We start from the raw sequence: 22932 nt of genomic DNA, 5'->3' as shown, positions 1-22932 counted from the left end.
CTGTGGATTCTATATTTAGGATTTGAGCTCACTGATTACAAACAAACTGAAATAGCACATGTAAAATATTTGCAATGTGTACTCTTTACTCACATTTGGAGCTGGCTTGTGCTCATGTATGAGTTTAAAAAGTTAAAAGTTTTTACTGCATTTGTTTCAAATGATTTGATATAATAGAAATGCTAGTGGTGGAGAGGATTAACTGTTCATTAAAGTTGAGAATGGATGACTCCTGTAACAGGAGTCTTTTAGCCATCTGTTTCCAGCCACAGTGTGAACCCCAGATGGCATATAGCATTCTGCATGGGGTCTCAGTACTGGGACCTGGAAGATCGCTTCCCATTTACAGTTAACCATGTGCTAGCTTTAGTTATATTCACAAAATCAAAAAGAAATCAGTAAATTACCATAATCTGTAGCTAAATCCTTCAGCAAATACACTTCAGGTTACTTTTTGTAGTGTTTTCCTGCACTATAATTGGTGCATACTGCCCCCTGGTTGTGATAGTCACAACGCACACTGCCAAACCTGTTGAACTGCAAGACTTCTACCCCTATTCTGCAAGTTGTTCTAATAATTTGCATCCTAAAGAGCAACTTTTACTGCTCTGCTACAAAACAAAAAAGGCAAAGCTTGTTGCAAAGTCTAGCCCAGATAGTAGTAGAAGAGACAAATCCTGGGTGCCCTTTAACACAAAAGGCAGACGGTCTAAAACTGAGGAGGACAGTCTGACAGTCTGGGGGAGATTAGAGGCACACAGCAGATGTTACTCCTTGATTAACAATAGTCTGCCAGGGGTGAGCCTCAGCTCCCCACCCTTCTGAGGCCCACTATAATTCTAGCCCCTAAAAAATATATTGACTTACTGTACGTAAAGTTATAGGACAAGGATGACAAAATATTTGCAGTCTTTAAACAATGCATGGAAAATTGGACTTCATCTTTAAAATGCTTTACTGTTGAAATATGCAGAATTCGAATTGTCACTGACTCACCTAATACATGCACATACAGCAAGCTAGACAAACTACTGTAATGCACAAGCAGTATTTTAAGTGCGAATCCCTCCCTATAGTTTGTGTTAATCTTGCAAAAAATACAGTTTTGAATAAATAAATAAAAATGTGTAAAGATTACAAACACATCTGTTGTAGATGTATAGAGTTTAAGAAGTTAGAAGGCAAATAAATAATATGTGTAAATTCCCACATATATACCAGCTGCACCTTGTTTGAGTGTGCATGTATGAACAACTAAAACTGTATGGCTTTGCTGTTGTAGGTCATGATAAAGACTGCATTAGTTCCTGGAAGAACATCTGCTTGCAATAAAACTATTTATTCAGGATTGGCCTGTGTTATACTGGAACTAATATTGTGCGGCGGAACAAGCCATGAATGTATAACATGCATTACTCCCTCAATATGTCACACACACTTGGTAGGTTATCATGTTATACCACTGTGTATTGTGAAAGTACCCTGTCTATATGCTCAGCTCAAAACTGTGATTACTTTTCATTACAACAGGGTTGCTTAGACCATTAGTTACAGGCGTGGGGGTGGTCTCTTTTAGAAAAAACATTAGAGGATAATAATTTCCTTTCTAGCACAACAAGCTTTGGCTGGTTTGGATATGAAATATAAATAAACCAAAAAAAGAGAAAAAAAACCCCACAAAGAACTGGAGTCAAATTGAAGGATTTTGTAGTATAAATAACTCACTGGACACCCCTCGCCCCTGCTCAAAGTGGTACCGCTCGCGTATGTTGTCACAGGCTCATTAGCGTGCAGTCTTGTTGGACAGTAGAGCACTGGGGTAATGTTATAGTTTGCAGCAGCTCCCTGGAGCTGAAGTGAACTAAGCACTTTGCTTCCTGTTCTGCCGTTTTTTCTTCTTTTTTTACTAAAACAAAACTCAACATGGTCAACCGAAACTAACCAGCTGCCCGGTGGTTGTTGAAGATTCGAGGCGCTCACCGTGATGCTTGTGAGTGGCAGTTATAATCTAAAAAAACTTTCTGGACTAGCTAACTTTGTAACTACTACGTCATTAAGAGTGTAGTGTGATGTTCCTCAGTGTTTTGAAAGTGTATGGTTTCTATTAATGTAATATTTATGGTAACATATTAGAAGTAACTCCTAACAAAGTGTTGTCGGTGGAAACTAAACATAGCTAAAAGTAGTTAGCTTAGCAATGTTTCCTCTTGTCTGCTGTCTTAGCCATGCCCTTTTTGTTTTGTCTAGGTTATTATTTGCATAAGTGCTACTTTAAATTATTTTGTCTCCTCCCGCTTATTGTACTTATGTTTTGCCACTATAATTAGCAGTGTGATTAAATGCTGTGGGGTTGATTAATAATGAAAAAAAACTTACAAAAGTAACTTTATCCATTCATCCACTTAGAACTTTGACAATAAGTATAAATTCATTCACATAAATTTGTAAAGTGACCATGTTTAAAGTTTTGAAGCTCAGACATTCTGATGTCATACTGGGTTTTCCCTAATGTATTGCGAGTAAGTCAGTGTTGGCTGGTTGGTGGCAAATGTGTAAGACCTTTTAATAAATTTTAACACTAGTTATTTGCTGATGATGGGATGTTTGGTGGTCCATGTCTTTCTGAGATCCCTTTTTAGTTACACTCTATCCTTTTGTTGGAATGTTGTTTTATCTTACCAACCTTACCCTCAGGTATGAAGTCAGGACTGGCTGACACACAGCCCAACAGATTCTGCAATTTAAGTGCACATTGGGAACATAAACACAAGAACTTGTTAAACCTGAACTCCTCAGTGTATTCCATTGCCATAATTGGGTTTGATAAAGTGTATAAATTATTGAAGTAAAGATGAATATTTGTATGTATATCTTTTTGCACATGCACATTTCATTTTTTCATGTTTAGCAACATGTGGCCTTTCTGTCAAAATTCTTTTTTTTGATTCTGTGAGTTCCCTGCACAGTAATATCTTTGCCAAACTCTTTTCACTTTCATGAAGGATTTTGTAAAAGGGGTTTAAGGGAGTGTTTGTGCTGGTAACTTGGACAAGCTCAGTTTTCAGGACCTTTTCTTTTCTGAAACTAAGAGGCATCCACCTGGAGGGCTGGCAAGTTCCTCTGAAAAATTGTTGAGCAGTTTTAGCTCAAGTACACAAGAGACTGCCTACTCTAGCTTGTCTTAAACAATACATAAATATCCTGTGTACTGTAATGCAATTACTGCACCATTGTTCACTTACATGGAACAGTGTTGGGACTACATGGTATATAGTCAGAGGAAAGGCAGTGTTTAAGTTGAATAAATTCCTGGAGTAGTTTCTCCTCTCCACTATAATGTCCACTTGATGTGACTTATTCTTATTTTGGTCCATTAACATGCAATGCCATTCCACTGTGGTTATTGTCTTCAAGCCTCTGTAATTAAGAGACTTTGCTAGATTTAGCATTCAAGTCGACAACATTTCTCTCCAGCTTGGACAGGTTTGTTGAAAGCCTTGATTACAGAGATCCACAAAGCCGTTGTTCTGGACAAATGTATACAGTGCAAGTGATTATGTATGAGATAATTAAACAGCAGGCTTGCTTTAAAACGTAGGCCTCCTTGGCTGCCATGCATAGCCATGCTGAGCCTTTGTGTTTATGGTAAGTGGGCAGCTGCATGCTTGTGAGACCTTGGCTGTACCCCAGGCTCTCAACTGAACCTGATAACTGCTATTGAAGCCTCCCAGCCATGCTCATTTCTGACTATTCACTCACTGCTTTAAATGTAGTGTGCCTCCTGTTTGACAGAGCCTAATTTCTGTGAACATGCAGACAGCTGTGGGCTGGCCTGCACCCTACAATGAGTTTCATAAATTTCTTTTCAGTCAGTCACTTGGTAGCACCTGCCCTTTGTGAAACCAGTTTAATACCAGTACCAACAAAGAAAGCTTCAGGTTTCAAAATCTTGAATTTCATAGTGAGAATTTTGCATGGTGCTGGGGTTGGATCTATGGATATGTGTCCCAGCACATCCATAGATCAAAAAAGCAACACTGGTTTGCCACTTTTATCATTCACATTTCTGGTCTATGATGTAGTATCACAAGCTCTATTACTGCAAACACCATCGTGACATTAGAGACTGTTCAAATGTGAGTCCAAATATGGGTCCTGCATGCAGCTCAAAGAAGAACAACATCTGTGCCAACAGCTTGGGGAAACAAGCTTTTTAGGAACATGCATATTCTCTCCAAGGGAGTTTTTCTGTAGAGGGCCACAGCCAGGCATTTACCAAGCATTCCTTTCAAAGTGGTGCAGTCATGAGGAGCAGTATAAATCCCTCAGTTCGTTTTCAAGTCTGGCCATCTCAGGTGCTCAGCAGATGCTCGGATTATTGAGATGGCCACAGTCCTGGGATTGTTGACGGCAGGACACCATTCCAACTGCTATTCTTTTAGGAACATCAAAAGAGGATGTGTGGAAATTTAGCTTGACATCATCGTCATCACAAGAGATTTTGTAATTTGTGTATCAGTTTACCCAGATGAGAGCTTTGAAATTAAACACTGTGATGAGTTTAAAATGGGTACATAATAGTATTGTAAGTGGTTAAGAGGTATATTCTTCAGTAGCAGATATAGGGTAAAACAATATCAGTGTTGTTTTCCACCATCTGTCCAAGTGCTATATAGACGGATTAGTATTAGCGCTGATAGTCAATCAGACGCAAAGCTGCCAAATCCTTATGTAATGATGACCCAACCCATGGGATTACACTCTAAGTCATGTATGGAAAAGCTGTTAAAATTGATGAAACAGGGTTGCACTTAGTTTAAATGTCCAATTTGAGTCAAAGAAAAGTAATTTTTTTTTTCTTTTTTACAAAAATTACCATAGGGTTTTACAGGTTTTGAGATCTTGGCTGACATTAAAGCAGACTCTTGCTTTAACTTGACCCAATCATTTCTGTGGTTTCCTGTCTTATCCTATCTCATTTACACTGTGACATAGCTTTCTGTTTCTGACAACCTAAGCTTGCAGTGGTTGACAGGCTTCTGGTGACCACAAAAGAAGCGTGGAGTCCCATCAGCTTGCCCAAGACAGCATTACTGTTGTGTTTCAGAAGGGCTGCTGTCACTGCAGACTTTGCTGCAGTCAGTCAGCAGCCTGTTTGCATGTCATGGAAGGCCACATCTGAGGAACACATCCTGCAACTTCGTTCCCCTTTTATAGAGATTAGACTTCTCAGTTGTCATAGTGTCAGCTGCCCCAACTCAGATAAAGTGTTATCGCGCTGCAGAACCATAGAGACTCCCACTGATTCCCGATAGTGGCAGCATCGTTAATGAAGGTGATTCGAGTTTTGACATCAGAAGGGGAGTGGCAGAAATTCTAGATACCTCATTTGGCACATTATAGCGTCTATGAGCACAGCTGTGCATGCCATATGAGGTGAGTGGGTTGGGTGTAACCATTAAGCAGTAGTATGGCCTCTACATTTGTTTTACAGGTTTGTCTGTACAAGAAAAGGCAGACTGCCCTTTGCCAGCACTTCTCAACACGTTTCTTATTCACATACCGACACAAGTTTGAATGGCTTTTAGAGGCTGCAGGGTTAGGCTTTTATAACTGTGTATTCAACTCATGTCATGGAGCCGAGGAATGTTTATAATTATGTCATAAACCTCACCCATTTAAAGCACTCAGTTCAGATTTATGGGATATGGGATTTATGGGATAAAAATGCAGTGCCTGAGCATGAGAAAGATGATTAAGCTGCAGTCATTCACCAGCTAAAAGTGATGGTTGTTGTTTACTATTTTAGAATCAAGAATGTTGGATTATAGGTAGCCTTTTTCCATCTTTCTAGGGAAAGGAGACATAATTTAATTGCCTTTTTGTTTAAGTAAACTTCAGAGCTTTTCTCATCTTTGGCCTTGGTTTCTACTTTCTTTTTTACTGTTGTTTGCATCTGTCGCCAAGTCATTTAGTGTGATATATAAACAACCGTTTCGTCTGTCCCCTGTATTAACCTCAATGCCCAGAGGGCATGAGGTTAATACTCATGCCCAGTATAATCGGCCTGACCTAGTCCAGCTTCAAGCTTTAATGTGTCCTTTCCTCTTCACACATGCCACAAGTTAAAGCTGCCAGACATCCTTGAACAGCGTTGATCTTATTTTATATAACTCCGCTAAAAACAGCCTTCTAGTTAAGTTGCTTTCTTGGTGTGGTAAATGTTTGTAATGGAAATCATATGCACCACCTTCAGTATGTCAGCTCCTGCAGGTCTTGTGGTGCTCTTCCCCCCTCATCCCTCACACGCACACTATACCCGACCACCAGCAACCTCAGATGTCACCTCTTTTGTTTCCCACGGTGTCTCATCTTCTGCACAGAGCACTCTTTTGTTTTGCATGCACCATCTTTCTTTTTCCCATTTTTTTTCCCCTCTGCTTGCAGTTGTTCTGTCATTTAAGCACACACCATCTGACCTTGCAGGCATCATGCGACTATCTTGTGTCCACTTTGTTTCAGTCCCCTACCTGATATGGCCTCATCTGGTACTGATCTAGTGGTTGTAAAATTCTTTGTGATGATTGTATAGATTTATATCTGTGACTAATCAGCAGTTTTACTGTAATTGTGGTGCAGCATTAATACGAAGAAGGTTGTTTTGATAACCGCAAGGTCAGCTATTCCCAGCCAGCCCCTGAGGATTCAATTACACAACTTTGACTTTGCTCTATTCCTTGCTGTGTGCTTCAGTGGAACACTTTGGAGAAAACTTGCTTTCTGTATCTCAAAAAACCAGGCAAGAATAAAACAAGGTATAGAGTTCCACTTTTGTTGACAAGCTGGAGAGAACGTGGAAGTGAAACACCTTGTAATTTTAACTTATAGATTGCCACATGACGAAATAGGTGACGCTTTGTCAATCAAAGTGAGTTTTTGCTGGGAATGTTTACTCCCTTGAGAATAATAAACAGAGCTTCTTGAGCCATTGACTTCCTTGAAATTTCCACTATCTATCTTCCAGATGTTGAACAGGATACTCCTATATAGAGTGAGAAGAGTCAGAGGATTTTATTTATTTTTTTGTATTAAATGCTCATCTCTGTGGATGCCAGTTACAGCTGAAAAGTTAAGTGTGCTCATTTGTGACAGAGTGGGTTGTCTGTGGTTATATAGTTGCATTGGGTGCACATCTCTCTGTGCATATCAGCAGGCTAATGATTGATTTCATTTAATAGACTCAAATTAGTCTTGCATTATCTACCCAGGGTCTAATTTAAGCCGCTCAAACCATGCTAACTAGCTTTATCTATGTAGTCCTTGGCATTTGGTTATATTTAAATAGACTGTCAAACCAATTTACATTCAGCTGTAAAACAAAATTGAGTTCTCTGTGTTGTTTATTTATTTATATCCAATTCTCTCCCTCCCTTGATCCATGCCATCTGATTGACAAAAAAAATGGGGGTGGGGGTGACTTGCAAGGTGGCTTTTACAGTAACAAGATGAAACCCTGTAAAAAATGTGATATTTGCATGTTTTCCCATTTTTGTCCAGCTATAGTTGGTCTAAACTTACTATGCCTTATGGTATGTGTGAAAATTATTTCAGTGTTTCAGTTTTTAGCACTGATGCTGATGCTGATTTAGTTCACTTGGTAAAGCAGGCAGCCTACATGCTGTAAGGCTAATGCATATATATATATATATATATATACCAACATCATATTCCCCAGAGGATAAATCGCAAGCTTGAGGAGCTCAAGTCCCTGTTTTCCCCTTAGCAACACCACGACTGTAACTTTTTTAGAGTGAAATCGTTTACTCTTTGCATTTACTGTTGTTGTAGTTTAATTTATGAATGCTTAGCTGAAGACATTATGTAAATATTTGCTAAATTGTTGGAAATGTACAACTTGACCATAACACATGATAATGTTTTATGTAATATTAGCATGTTAACATTGTTATTGCATGCCCACATTAGCATGTAGCTCAAAACATAGCAGTGCCTGCATACAGCCTGACAGCTGTAGCTATAATGTCTCTGATCAGCTGCTATTCTCAAGCAAAGAGATGCAGACTTTTCAGAATAACTTTGCACGTCATTAGGGGCTTAGTATTTGACAATGAAATTACTTTTGGGGAGCACTGGGTTTGCTTTTGCGTTGATGATGTGTCCCTCCACCCAGGGGATTTCTTCTCCTCTTCTTGCTGGATGGTTCTCTGCTTATATGGTCGACAGAATGTGAGAAATGTGCTGAATTATAATCTTGGGCTCATCTTTGTGTGTCTGCTCAGGATTGGACCGAGGAGTGAAGCACATTCCGGGAGGAGCCGAGGGCTGCCATCTTGAATTTATGAGAAACCAGTGCCCATCAAGATGTCCTTCACCTTAACTTGCCATTACAGTAACAACGTGGGACAAGCATGTGTGTTGCCATGGTGATCATTTACCAGAAAACACTGGAAAAGAAGGGTGCCGATGATGTAACATCCAAACACACAGATTTGGGCTCGGTGAGGGTTTTTTTTTTTTTCTACTTGTGTAAGCAGATTTTTTTTCTGTGTCACTTCATGTTTACTTAAAATGACACAAGCCTGCCAAGAGACTTCAACCATGCCTGTCAAGGGGGAAGAGGACAAGGTTCTGCTTTGGTTTAGGAAGTGATTGCTGGCCACTCATCACTCCATGGCAGTTTTGTGGCTCTACATTTTATTTTTGTATTTTGGAAACTTTAACCAAAGCTAAAATTAAAATCTGAGGCACTCATCATCCACTCTGCTGAAGATTTAAAAAAAAAAAAACACAACGCCTCATTAAATCATAGGACTTGATGTCAGAAGAGCTATGTAAGGGTGTTAAAGAAATAAGTTAGTGTTACCACAATGATTGTCATAGTTGTCATCGTACTAGAAAGGAGTGTTATAGATCCACTAGGCTGAGCAGCTCTGACTCAGCAGAGTGAGTAAAAATTCCCCCACTAATATGGACTGACTTTGCCCTCTCAGTCCCATGAAATGATGTCACGTTCACAGGCTGAGCATCCGTCAGAGGAATTTATGGTGGAACGTGTTCACTTCCTCTGTGTTGCCGAGTTGCACGTAGGACCAGTTAATACATACACAAAGTCTCACTTTCCATTACCTGTTGTTTTTACTCATTTTATTTGTTGGCTTGTTATTAAGAGAACCTGCTATGCATTTTATTTCTCTGGCTTTCTGGGGAGCTGAAAGTAATTTTTTATTTGTCTTTTTTTTTTTTTTTTCCCACAGTTCCAGGCCCAGACCATGAGCCAGGGGACAGCACTTTTCTCTTGTGGACTCATGGGTAAAGATTTACAATGTGACATCTAAGAGTGATATAGATAAAATCTTAAATCCCACTTTACCTAATTTACATGATGGCCCTTGCTTACAATCACAAACAGGATATGAAGTGTAATTATAATGTATTTATGTACTGGTCTTTAGCAGCCACAAAATGTGAGGTGTGTTCAAATAAATTATTGCAGGGTGGTTTAGGTCAGTCTCTGCATCATTTTATTTATGGTCGCACTGCTTTTTGGCAAAACATGCCTGACAGGTGTTTTTTGCCAACATAAATAATATGGTAACGATTTTGCGTTAGTGGTTTATCATTACTAGAAATCTGATGGCACTTCTTGATGCTTCAAAGGTGCAGACATGCTGTTCAGATGCTGAAAATGTGCTTATGACTGCAAAGAGTCATATCTTTCTTTATTTCTAGCAGTAGGATGTCCTTTACAGTCTCTGTTTTGTAAAATTGAATGTATTCTGTCCTTGCAGTAACTTGGAATTCAGTGTGTAAGAATGGAAGAAGTCCTGGTATAGAATAGTGCTATACCAGAAGGCCTTTTGTTCTTTGTCCTGCCCATGTATTGTGGATGGCATTTTGGGGAATTTTATCTCCCGTGAAGAAGAATAGACCTTTTGCATACCAGAAGTGGGCAGTGGCCTCGATGTTTAGTATCTGACTCAGAGTTGACTGACCAGTTCAGTTGGCTGACCTATTCAGTGTTTTAAGAGTGACGTTTCTATGACAGTAACAGGTGCTCGCATGGTAGCTTTGGTGCTGGTGAATATCTGACCAGTGATGGCAGATACTGAGTTGGTCTGATGCACAGCTCCTGCACATCTCAACAAGAAGATGAAGAGCTGTAGTTAGAAATGCTTATTGGCATTTGCTCAAGCATGTGCAGTCAGTTGGACATTGAGCTTGCTTCCCTTTTTCAGTCAGCTGTGCTTAGAGACTGTGATGCTAAAGAGGTGGCTGGAGGGCAGGATTTATTTTTAGTACCAATTAAACAAAGCAGTGACTAGTGTCAACATAAAGTACACATGCTGAGGCCATTGCACTGACCCAGACTGGATGCTGCCCATGTTGCAGGTACCAAATTTTAATGATTGTAGTACCTAGGACTAAAAGCTGTTTTCCATGTTTGAGATTAACTCGTGAAGTGACTGGAGAGAAAGGTGGGGGAAATTAACAGGTTAGCACTGGAGTTGGAGCATTGCATTGAGATCTGTTGGCTGATTCTTGCAGCAGAGGTTGATAGATTAAGAAAAGTGTTTTTACATTGAATACTTTTCAGTTCAAGTTAATCCCATATATAGTTTTCTATATTGTGGGTGGGGTCTGAATTGGGCATATATTTTTTTTTTAATTTGGTTTCATTCATATAAATTTGGTTTGGTTGTTGCAGAGACAAGCCGGTGGGGGGACGTGGGTCACAGGTGTGCCATACAGCGGAGGCCAGTTGGAACCAGCCTGGAGAGCCTGTGGGATGTCCTGCCTGAAGTGCACACAAGTTCTGCCCAATGGGATTGGGAAGTTGGCTCTACTTCGAGCACAATCACTAACTTGTTGCAGGATCTCAGCCTGACTGAGGCCTCGCACGCCACTGCGCCCCCCAGCAAACGACAGTGCCGGTCCCTGTCTTGCTCAGACGAGCTCAGTGGCTGTCGCTCTTCCTGGCGTCCTCAGGGCTCTCGTGTATGGACAGCTGTGGAAAAGCGGAGGTGCCACAGTGGAGGAAGCGTCCAACGCAGCAGTGTTGGAAACATGCAGCTTGGCTTCCCGGGCATGCAGCGCAGCTCTAGTTTCAGCCTGCCTGTCCGATCCAACACCCTTGAACTGCCTTCTTTCACCCAGCGCCCCCCATGGCCTTCTGCCTTCACCAGCCTGACACCCTCCTCCTCCTCCTCAGTGCCCCTGTTCTCGGAGCCTTTATCGCAGCCCCTCTACCTCTCTCATGAACAAATTTGCCTCCCTGAGCCTCGTAGACCATCACCTCCCAGCTCCCCTGACTCCACTCCAGAGCTGGAGCGCCGTGGACAGGGGGGTCTTCCCCGTAGTCGCTCACAGCCTTGCGTCCTCAATGAGAAGAAGACTGGTGTAAAGCGCAGGAGACCAGATGACACACACAAACAGAGGCCTTCATTGGATCTGGCAAAGATGACCCAGGTTGGTATTTAACATGCCACAGTAGATCTGATCGTAATGTAACATTTCTCTGTATCATATTTGGACAGAACAAACAATAAACACTGACAACTGGCCAGTTGACTTTGCACTCAAGATACTGGCTTTAATACAGTGTAATGACTTTGAAACTGAGCCAGTCATAATTTATTAGGAGCTTTTTCCATTGGCATATTTATGTGGCATTTATTTACTGATTAAACTCACCACAGCCCTATTGCTTGAAAGAGGAGGATCATAGGAAATGGTCATGCCAGCTGGAAGTTCAGCTAGGTCCATCAGTGTCAGTATCATGAGCATTTTTCTTCTTACATGTTGGATAAACAAAACACTTACAGTTAAGGTCACTCCATTGTTTCCCTCAGGCGTTGTCATTAAAGGCAATCGTTAATACACGCAGCCCTATTCAGTGTCACATTCCACTATTTGAGATTGTACTTGTACTCACAGAGTTTGGAAAAAAAATAAAACTATACCCTGTTAAATGTGCTGCTGGACAAAGATAATTTGATCAAAGCAGGAATTACTAGAGAAATTATTAGTTTTGGTTTGGTCACTTCTGAAGTGGACCGTGTTTCATCCGACGACTGGATTCATCTGGACATCCTGCAGGCGTTTGTCTTTTTGCCGTGCGCACTCAAACACACACACAGAGTGAAGTTTCACACATTCACTGCCTGGATCATAAACTCAGAGCTGGACTTGGCCCCTGTGAGAAAGTCACCCAGAGTTCAGCAGTGTCTTAACAACAACGCTGCTGTGACACGACAAGCAGACACTGCACGCGCTCCAAGCAGGAACGAGGTCAGCGTGGCGAAAACAGCCTTAGGCGAGGTAACCAACAATATTTTCACAGACAAATGTCAGGGTGCTGAGAGCATCGCTTAGATTTGGATCATCCCTGCTGTTCTTTTCTCTGTTAAGAAGAACCTGCTTTAACAGGTAGAAAAAAAAAAGCCTTTGAAACTATAAGAAAAGTTTCTGGCAATGATCAACATTTTTGTTGATTCACTTTTTTTTAAAAAAAAACACACTTTTTGTGTTTGTTTTAAGTGACTGGTGTAAGGCAGACCCTTGAGGAAAGGACTTCCTAAATGACTTGCATGATAGGGATAAAATGACATTTGATTGTTAGCCTAGTCATACTTACAAACCTTTTTTCAGTCAGACACTCTTAAATGATTGATTCATTTCAGCAACATCTAGATTCAGAGTTTGCCATTCCAGCAGATAGATGTTGGGGTGGTGGAGGGCTTAAAACAGCAAGCAGCAACATAATCGGTTGTCACAAATTTTCATAATCCCTTAATTGTCATTATTGCTTTAATGGATTCTGCAAAACAAGCTATTTGAAGACTGTTTTCACTTCTTCCCATTTAGGTTTTACAGGTTAAGTGATAATTTCATTGAAAAAAAAAAAGACTAAATGTTTTATATTTAAAATATAAAGTTGCCTAGATTCACCTGTGATGGTAAAGTAAGCCTGCTCAAGGGCTTCATCTCGCTTCACACATGTTGTCCTATCTGCATTCAAAGTCACCTTACTATTCAAAGATCAGTCGCAGTGCTGAGTTTGTCTCTGAAGTGTCCTCTCACGCACACGCCACACCGGTGTGATTTACTCTTCGGGTGGTTCACTGTGACTGCAAGTAGAGCAGCTGTGGCAGAGGTTATAGATCGTCTCACGGGGGGGGGGGGATTATGTGTCGGGTAAAGAGATATTGATTTCTGTAAATTCAGCTCAGTGTGTAGATCGCTCCCACAGCCAGACCTCATGAGCTATTGATCAGCTTTTATTGACGGAGAGTCAAGGTCAGTATGGATGAGGAGACTTTTTGCTCTCCTCTCCGTTTCATTCAGTGGATGCGGGGGAACAAGGGAGCGTGACAGTAACAGACAAGGCAGGCATTACTTATTCACAAGCCTCATTTTATTGCTGCAGTAATGTTATGTGAGGATACTTGGTCAAAGAATATTTTGTCTGCAGAATAAGTCCTGTGTTCTAAATTGGAACTGTATTTGGGCGAAATTAATGTCAATGCCACTGTTTTTTTCCCATTTCCCAGACTAATTGTGACCTTATCAGTTTAGTCTCATGGTCTCTCAGGCAAGAAGTCTGAGAGACCTAATGCTGAAGGCAGCAATGTGACACTGGCTTGGTGCTGACAAATGCACCCGCTTGACTAGAGCCAAGAAAAACAACAGGGCCCCTTTTGATCTAGTAGAGACCTTTCTCACTCATGCACAGATCTGACCATGATGCCGTCTATATTTGCAGCTCTTATTGGGTGATAAATCCTGAATAAGTGAATACTACTTTGATGAAAACATAGCTGAGGTTATTTGTGAATTGACATTGAATCAACTAGCATTTGAAGTACATGATCAAGTGAAAACCCACACATTGATCCACGCTGGCAGTGTAGCAGTGTGATTTGATTTGTTGAGTCACAATTAGGTGACTGTCATTATGAATTGCTATAGCTTTATTTTTTTATTTACAGAACGCATTTTCTCTAAAGCTTTTATGTAACTCGTATTACTATAAACTGTATTCTTTTGGGCACTTGTGGAACTTGCAGTTGATTTATCTTTTATCTATTGATTAGTTGCAACTCACTTGGCTGTGAGCTGCATGTCTAACAGTCCAATGCTTGTTGCATATTATATAAGCGCACAAGTGACAGGAGGTTTCACACAGCTCCTATTCTCCTGTGTCCCTCTGGCCTAACACTGTAACAGTCAGGCATGAGGCAGCTGTCCTGCCTTCTACACATTAGTTGTACAGATTGGATAAGCCTCAGTTGTAAAGCTTCTCATTCCAGCGTGCACAGCTGTCACAGTACTTGCCCGCAGCAGTGCTGGCACATGTGTATTTGCCTACAGAAGGTTCTGGGTTTCCCAGATATATATGTGCATTGTGCAGAGTCAAAAGGCCAACATGAGTGATGTCTGCCCTCTGGGTATCTGGCTACTTGCTACCTCTTTCCCATTGGACTTCAGAGCACAGCCTAGTAGTCTCAATTGTTGCTCTTTTATGTAATGGATGCTAAATTTTTCTTCAAATCTTGTTTATATTTTTATATTATAGAGGTTCTTGACCAGTGTCCAGCACTAACCTCACTCAATCACCCACATAGAGTTTGTGTAGAGGAATTGTTTTCACAAGATGGCCGTGTGCCTTTAGCTATGCTTGTGTCCTCTTTAGGAGATGGGTCATAGCCCAGGAAGGGAAATGTTTTTGTAGTTTAAGTGCAGGTCTGTTTCCTTGAGAGCATGAATTCAAGGCCTCTGAAATTTTAACTGGCTCTCTGCAGAAACTTCGGAATTTCCACAGCCTGAGCTGCCCTGGATTCACAGGCGAAGATGGCCAGGAGTCGAGCCAGGCTGTCCTCACTCTCAGGAGCACCACTCAGCACGACACTGACAGCTCATCTGGAAATGAACACAGCTTTGAGGACGTTCAGCCTCAGACCAAAGAGGGCGAGATCACCCGAAATGTGCTGTCAGACACCACCACAGAGGAGGCAGACTGGACCTCCACAGATTGCAGCGACATGCAACCAGGGACGACCAATGGGAAGGACAGTGAGCCTTTTTGGGCAGGTCTGTGTAGCATGAGGAAGGATCAGCTTGGAGGTGAGCTCGATATTGAACAAATTGAGAGGAACTGAGCAGGACTGCTTTCCACCTGAGAGAAGCTAATTTAGGGGACTGAAGAAAAACTGTGCTGATAGTCTTAACGACAAAGCAAGTGGAAAGCTAATGCAGTGAGCTTTCTAGCACTTGTTTTTTTTTTTTGTTTTTTCTCATGGAGAGCTTTGAACAGGAGCTTTGTGTGCTAAACGCCCATTTTTGTGGACTCTGTGTAGTCAGAAGCTACTCCCCCACTGTGTGGTATCTTAAATGTGTCTCAGGAGAACAAGAAAGTCAGGGAGGATGGATATGGTAAAAATAGATCTGATAAATATAAAAATGATATTGATATTGGCTCAGAGACTGGGGTCTTTAACATTTCTCTGTAATCCTGATTACCCTAATTGTGCTAGATTTGGAGAGAATTCACAGCAGGTTTGTAAAAATTCTCTGCACTAGGAGGAGTGTCTTTTCCTTTGACGTTCTTCAGAGGTACATGGGTACATGATGGAGAAAAACAGACTACTTCAAGAGCTATTGTTAGTAAACCCCCTTTCACTTTTACTGAGCAACAGACTGCACGCACACCATCTATAAAGTATATTGAAGAGCTTAACATTTCACACAGTAACATCAGGCTTATGTCTGGATCTATGTTCCTGTATGTTTGAAGAAACATTGTGATGCTAATAGCGTTAATATTCTTTCTTTTTACAATTTGTAACTACAGAGTTATGTAAAACATCAGCATATTTCTATACAAATAAACACACTTTTAAAAGTTTCATTTGTAACTGCATTATTTAAGTGTCTTTTCTCATAACACAGGGAGATGCCAACTTTGGACTATGTTTAAACTCAGCTAAATCATTTACCATTGGAGAAATTTAAAGGTTGTGTGACTGTCAAATCCTATTCTGGCCACTTGCATGTCTGCAATTTCACCAAGGACCACAAATTCGAGCAGACAGGAAAAAAAAAAATGAATGGGATAAGACTTGTGTAGAGGATCACTGAAGGTGATTAAAGCTGGATCAGCAGCTACATCCTAGCAGTTTTCAAAGTGTCCAAGCATTAAGGCAGTACATCAGGTCAAGAGCAAGCTTGTTTTGTGCACTTTGTCTGTTCTGACTTTGGTCTCCAGGGCCAGACTGTCAATGCAGATTTCTACTTTTACATCCTGAGGCATCTGAAGGAGCACCATCCATTCAGCTTCTTAACTACTTATCCAATTCAGGGTTGCTGGAGTCTATCCAAGCTGTAATAGTGTAAGAGGTGTGATACACCCAGGACAGGTGGCCAGTCTATTGCAGGGCTAACACAGAGAGACAGTCAATCATTCATACTGACATTCACATGTATGAACAATTTAGAATTGCCAGAACTAATATGCATGACCTTGGACTGTGGGAAGAATCTGGAGTACCTGGAGGGAGGGAGCGAGAACATGTAAACTACACACTCTGAGGCCCCAGCCTTGTTGTCTTGAGGTGATGATGCTAACTGCTGCACTGGTGAGGGAGAGCATTCAGTGCAAACCACCTAAACTGACTGATGCCTTACTGGTGGAAATACACCATGCATAGTAAATGCACAAGTTGTCAGAACAGGATTGACACAAAGTTATCTAAAAATACCAATTGTCCTAAAAGAGGTGCAGCACTGCCCATGGAGATTACCTTGAAAGGAAGATTGGACACATTTAAATCAGGTGTGTAAATCAGTGTGTTTTAAGAAGTACTGATCCTTAAGCTTGCATGTTCTGTTTTTCTTATCAGAAAAAAAAAATTTCAATAAACTAGCACATGCTTTTATATTAATGCATGTAATAACTTTTAAAAAGCTAATAAAGTCAAATACATAATATTACATGATTATGGGGCATAATTGTGCATAAATACATAATTAGATTTACTTTTGATAAGTTTAAGGACATTTTGAGTAAAGTTGCACAGTACACAGTTGCACAGTACATTTTAATGCAGGCGTGTTTTATATATTTAACACAGTAGCAATGTTACTTTGTTCAAGTAAAGCAGCTGAAAGACCTCTTTCACTAATAGGAGCAGAGCACAAGGACAGCAAGGTCATTGTTGGCGACATCTTTAACGCTACAATGCAGACTGACCCAATTAAGTTGCAAGAAAAGACAATCACAACTGTAGTAGTGGTACTACTGATGAGCCTGTGTTTGTGTGCTGAGGCGGGGAGTGAGTAGGGAGGACGCCAGGCAGAATTGGGAAGTCCGGTCCCTTTTTCTTTCTCTCTTTTTTTGTTTGATGGCGGGTGGAGTAGCGGAGCTGAGCAACGGTTCACCCCAGAGACCTTCCTCCCTCCCTGCTTTGGGAAACAAAAGGGGCTTTTTCTCTGAGGAGCACAGTGACGTGGGAGGCGGCTGTGAATGTGGGCCATGTGTCAGGGCTGCTGCTGCTGCTGCTGCTGCTCCGATTGTCTGTTTCCCCTCCCCATCTCTGGTGCCTCTGCAAATCTACAAAATTTACCCAGTTAAGTTTTTTGATTCACTGCTTCATGACAATTGCACAGTCCTTACGCAAGTTTGTTCACACTTGCAATGATGCTTGTCATTCTTTAAAAGCGTGAGGTGCCACTGAGGGAAGAAAGTCACCTCATTAAAGACCAGCTGAGTAATTTGAAGATTGCTTGACATGCTATACTCTGGGCTCAAATATCAAACAAAGCATATCTGCGGGTCGTCTGCAATGCCAGCACATACCTCTTCTAATGGACTGACTTATTGTGCTGCTGCATGAGAAACTTTTTGCTTGCACAGTGAGGTCATATTTAAGCTGTCACAGTCCTGTGTGGTACACACAGCTCGCTTAACATTAAACTGAGTCGAGAAGGAAGTGAGTAAACATAAGCCTCGTTAAATGTGCTGTGCAGCAGCCCAACACACTCACCCCCCCCCCCCGGGCCTTTAATCAGCAGAGTGACAGAAGTGACAAGAGGCTGTGTTCTGAGAGAAGATAGGAGTACAACAGGAGGGCTGCACCATGCCAACGTTGTGCATCACACTTGCTCATAGCCTCCAACAACACATACATAACAGGAAGGTGGGCACTCATTGAAGGTTATGCATGGTCTTAGTGACAATTCGCATCATATGACATAGTTCAGCTCTAAAGCAACAGATGTCCCACAATTTTTGCATTTGTTTGCTTTTCTATAATAACAAGGCTACTCTGACAGTTTTTATTCCTCATGTACATTAATCTTTTTAGTTAATATTCAAATATGATGCATGCTTCACAGTATTTTTATGCCATTTTTCAGGGTGGAAAAGTCAAACCAAATGTGAAATGAGCCAAATATTGGCAGTAGTCTTGGGTTTGGTGCCAACCCCAGCTTGGCAGCTCAAATGCGGTAGAGGTGAACAGCAATTTTAGCGGTACCACCAACCACAAAACATTTCCAGTTGAGCAAGTGTTTTTATTTAAATAAAAAAAGCGAGGAGCTTAATACTGACAGCCCAAACAAAAGTTAGGGCTGCAAACTTTTTTCTGTGCATACTGACTGGACGTCGTGTTGATTGCACTTTAATGGATTCATTCAAGACCAAACCAGGGACTTTTTGTCAGGTACTTTGAAAAATGTATTCACTGTTGTGTCTTAATAGCAGAAGGCTGCACTTAAACATAAGAGGAAATAGCCAAATTTGTGCCAAATTTAAAGAAGTTCTCTCAAGGCAGTTCTAAGATATTGAGTCTGTAATAAATGGAACAGAGGGATGTACACATATATACAGATAGATAAAACAGAATGCCTCTGGCTGTGACTGTAACTGGGCATGAAAAACAAATGGATGTCTTTGTGGAAAAGAGTCCCAGCAGAAACACACAGTTCTAAAACTGAGGTCAGCTGTAAACCTTCTGACATTTTGCATACCAAAATAGTTTACACTATGGTGACATGCAACCATCATTGGGGCATGCTTTGTGTCTGGGGAGGTAAAGCCCCTCTGATGCTTTAGTGACAAGTAGGCAGGGGTCGTGTCCCTGGAGGGGCCTGTGCTGACTGCAGCCACATTAGCAGAGCACAGCCTGCTCAGTGTCTGAACTGAAGCACTTCAGAGGCTGCTTGTAAAGACTGTTGGATAGAGAATTGGGGTGGGGTTGGGGGCAGCACAGAGAGGGAGGAAATTCAGGGTTTGGCTCCAAACCTAACAACTTCTGAAGTTTCAAAGCCCTCCTGCACAACCAAGAACTGTTGGCACAGCTGCCCACAAGGGAAGGAGAGTGATGAAATGCCGGGAAACCGTGTGGCCTGGTGAGTAAAATCAAGAGGCCTCCTCCAGCATGTCACACTCAGAAGGGAGGGGATAAATAACTGGCTGCTGTAAAAACAAGTGCATGTTTCTATGGATAATGGTGCATTTAGAGCTGCAGGTGTGCGGTGTTGTCTGGTCAGCTGACCCTCTGTTTCCTGTCAAACAGGAAGAACCAAATGAGCAGAGATGAAAGTTCAAGGTAGCACACAGCTGGCAGTTGTTAAGGTGGGTAACTGCAGGTGTGTTACAAAAGCAGCAGTGTGTGTGCTGTGTAAGGGGAGCCTAACCCAAATAGATGACACATAAATGTGCTGTATATGAATGTTGTCTTAGAAACACACTGGAGTACACAAATATGCACAGTATGTTTAAAATGAGCTGGGGGGTACTTTCTAAAAATATCTGACTAATTTTAGATTTAAATTTTAAAAATCCAAACAAATACACTGCTCAAAAAAATAAAGGGAACACTCAAATAACACATCCTAGATCTGAATGAATAAAATATTCTCATTGAATACTTTGTTCTGTACAAAGTTGAATGTGCTGGCAACAAAAATCACACAAAAATCATCAATGGAAATCAAATTTATTAACCAATGGAGGCCTGGATTTGGAGTCACACAAAATAAAGTGGAAAAACACACTACAGGCTGATCCAACTTTGATGTAATGTCCTTAAAACATGTCAAAATGAGGCTCAGTATTGTGTGTGGCCTCCATGTGCCTGTATGACCTCCCTACAATGCCTGGGCATGCTCCTGATGAGGTGGCGGATGGTCTCCTGAGGGATCTCCTCCCAGACCTGGACTAAAGCATCCGCCAACTCCTGGACGGTCTGTGGTGCAACGTGACGTTGGTGGATGGAGCGAGACATGATGTCCCAGATGTGCTCAATTGGATTCAGGTTTGGGGAATGGGCAGGCCAGTCCATAGCTTCAATGCCTTCATCTTGCAGAAACTGCTGACACACTCCAGCCACATGAGGTCTAGCATTGTCCTGCATTAGGAAGAACCCAGGGCCAACCGCACCAGCATATGGTCTCACAAGGGGTCTGGGAATCTCATCTCGGTACCTAATGGCGAGCACATGGAGGGCTGTGCTGCCCTCCAAAGAAATGCCACCCCCACACCATTACTGACCCACTGCCAAACTGGTCGTGCTGAAGGATGTTGCAGGCAGCAGATCGCTCTCCACGGCGTCTCCAGACTCTGTCACGTCTGTCACATGTGCTCAGTGTGAACCTGCTTTATCTGTGAAGAGCACAGGGCACCAGTGGCAAATTTGCCAATCCTGGTGTTCTCTGGCAAATGCCAAGTGTCCTGCTCATACCATCCTCATGGAGTCAGTTTCTAACCATTTGTGCAGACACATGCACATTTGTGGCCTGCTGGAGGTCATTTTGCAGGGCTCTGGCAGTGCTCCTCCTGTTCCTCCTTGCACAAAGGCAGAAGTAGCGGTCCTGCTGCTGGGTTGTTGCCCTCCTACTGCCTCCTCTACATCTCCTGGTGTACTGGCTTGTCTCCTAGTAGTGCCTTCAGCCTCTGGACACTACCTTGACAGACACAGCAAACCTTCTTGCCACAGCTCGCATTGATGTGCCATCCTGGATGAGCTGCACTACCTGAGCCACTTGTGTGGGTTGTAGAGTCCGTCTCATGCTACCACGAGTGTGAAAGCACCACCAACATTCAAAAGTGACCAAAACATCAGTCAGAAAACATAGGTCCTGAGAAGTGGTCTGTGGTCCCCACCTGCAGAACCACTCCTTTATTGAGTGTGTCTTGCTAATTGCCAATAATTTCCACCTGTTGTCTATTCCATTTGCACAACAGCATGTGAAATTGATTGTCAATTAGTGTTGCTTCCTAAGTGGACAGTTTGATTTCACAGAAGTTTGATTTACTTGGAGTTATATTGTGTTGTTTAAGTGTTCCCTTTATTTTTTTGAGCATGATCGTACAGGATGATCCTACAAAAGCAAACTGTGGAAATTATACCCTCATAAGAGTATTTGTACTGGGTACTTGAAACAGGCAGGATTTTTTTTTTTAGGATCAGAATCCTCAGACTCATGCCAAAATGATCTGCATCCCTGAGGTGTCAGTCAACATAAGATGAAAATGAGATCATCAGCTTAATGAGCTGAGGTTGTAGGAGAGGAGGTTGGGAAGGGCGAGGATACTCTTGTGGTCATAATCATATTCTGCTATGACCACAGAAGAAGATACTTCAAGATAGTCATCTAAATAACTGTGCCATGAATCAAGTGCACTAAATGGGAAATGGCAGAAAAGTAAATGAGAATTCTCGCCTCTGCCATTTTGTCAAGTTGCATTTGATATCCAGCCCTGACTCATGTGTAGTAAAGAATCGAGATAGGGGAACCAATCAGTTCGGAGGGGGGGGTGGGGGTGGGGGACTACAGCTAAGCTCATCTGCCTCCATCTCACCCTACCCCTAGCATTATCTTCCCTCACACCCAACCCAGCATCCATGAATCTCCTCTGGTCTTCCTCTTTTCCTCCTGCCTGGCAGCTCCACAGGTGTCATCGTTTGTACAACATATCAGATGAAATGAAGGTATCTGTGCTTTCTAAAGCCCACGTGGGGAGTTCAAGTGAACGTTTGCGCCATCACCTTCCAGGTATTCCTGAGATATTGCATTCACAGGAATGGCACAGGTTCAGTGTCACTGTGACTTTGAACATCAGCCACTGAACTCTAGTCAGTTTAACCTAATTTTGTCTCTCGTATGCACGTACAGAGGGATAAAACTAAATCATAATGCCTCACCAACATTACTGAAGCAGCGTGGGATGATCTTGACAAAGAACAGAATGAAAGGCAGTTCTCCAGAAGTCTGGAGAATTATTCCTGAAGAAAAGTTCCGGCTGTGTTAAAGAATAAAAGTGGCTGTCCAAATACTGACTTCCAAGCTTGCTCAAACTCTGTTTTTTTGCCTTATATACTGTAATTCCATCTATGTTTGCTCATGTTTCAATAAATCTCAGCACCCATTTACCACTTTCCTAGCAAAATATAAAGAAATGAGGGGTGGCCCAAAACTTTTGCACAGTACTATATCTTGCATATTTTTGTCATGAATTGAAGTAGAGGACAACAGTGTTATTTGAAAAATAGTGAACACTAGGCAAAACCAAAATACAAAACTTGATACAAAAGTGACGAGTTGATCACCTTTACATGTTAATCTCCACAACAGCCTCAGTCAGTCAAAGATTTGTCAGTCTATCAATTTGTCCCGTGTCAGTGAAATCCTTCTCTACATGCTCAGACATGTCTCCTGAAATGGGGTCATCTCTATTATCTGAAAGGTAATATTGCTTTGCAGTGTGCAGGAAAAGAATCAACGTGCTGCGCCTCATTAGGAATACAGTATATCACTGTTCACCTGTGCAGACAGCCAAAATAGGTAAACTGCTGCTAATCTGTAACTTGTGTGAAACGGGTGGATAAACTCAGGCTGGCCTGAGACGTG

General features: G+C 41.7%; 2 protein-coding genes across 2 annotated transcripts in view; one reads left to right on the top strand and one right to left on the bottom strand.

Moving 5' to 3' along the window:
• The first annotated feature begins 1770 nt into the window (after nt 1–1770).
• Nucleotides 1771–15928, top strand: fam53b (family with sequence similarity 53 member B). The gene is made up of 5 exons (XM_030754828.1): nt 1771–1990; nt 8301–8519; nt 9276–9330; nt 10727–11487; nt 14823–15928. Exons 2-5 carry the CDS (start codon nt 8430–8432, stop codon nt 15177–15179), a joined length of 1263 nt encoding a protein of 420 aa, XP_030610688.1. The 5' UTR covers nt 1771–1990; nt 8301–8429; the 3' UTR covers nt 15180–15928.
• Nucleotides 15929–17210: 1282 nt separating this feature from the next.
• Nucleotides 17211–22932, bottom strand: part of lhpp (phospholysine phosphohistidine inorganic pyrophosphate phosphatase) — a 29079-nt gene continuing 23357 nt past the window's right edge. The window contains exon 8 of the mRNA XM_030755931.1: nt 17211–17629. The gene's annotated coding sequence lies outside the window, so the exon portion shown is untranslated. The remainder of the gene's footprint in view (nt 17630–22932) is intronic.

This window comes from Archocentrus centrarchus, chromosome 19 (assembly GCF_007364275.1).
Source record: "Archocentrus centrarchus isolate MPI-CPG fArcCen1 chromosome 19, fArcCen1, whole genome shotgun sequence".
In the NCBI taxonomy this organism is placed as follows: Eukaryota; Metazoa; Chordata; class Actinopteri; order Cichliformes; family Cichlidae; genus Archocentrus; species Archocentrus centrarchus.
Note: the sequence above shows the minus strand (reverse complement) of the source record. Positions and strands in the feature narration are given on the sequence as shown.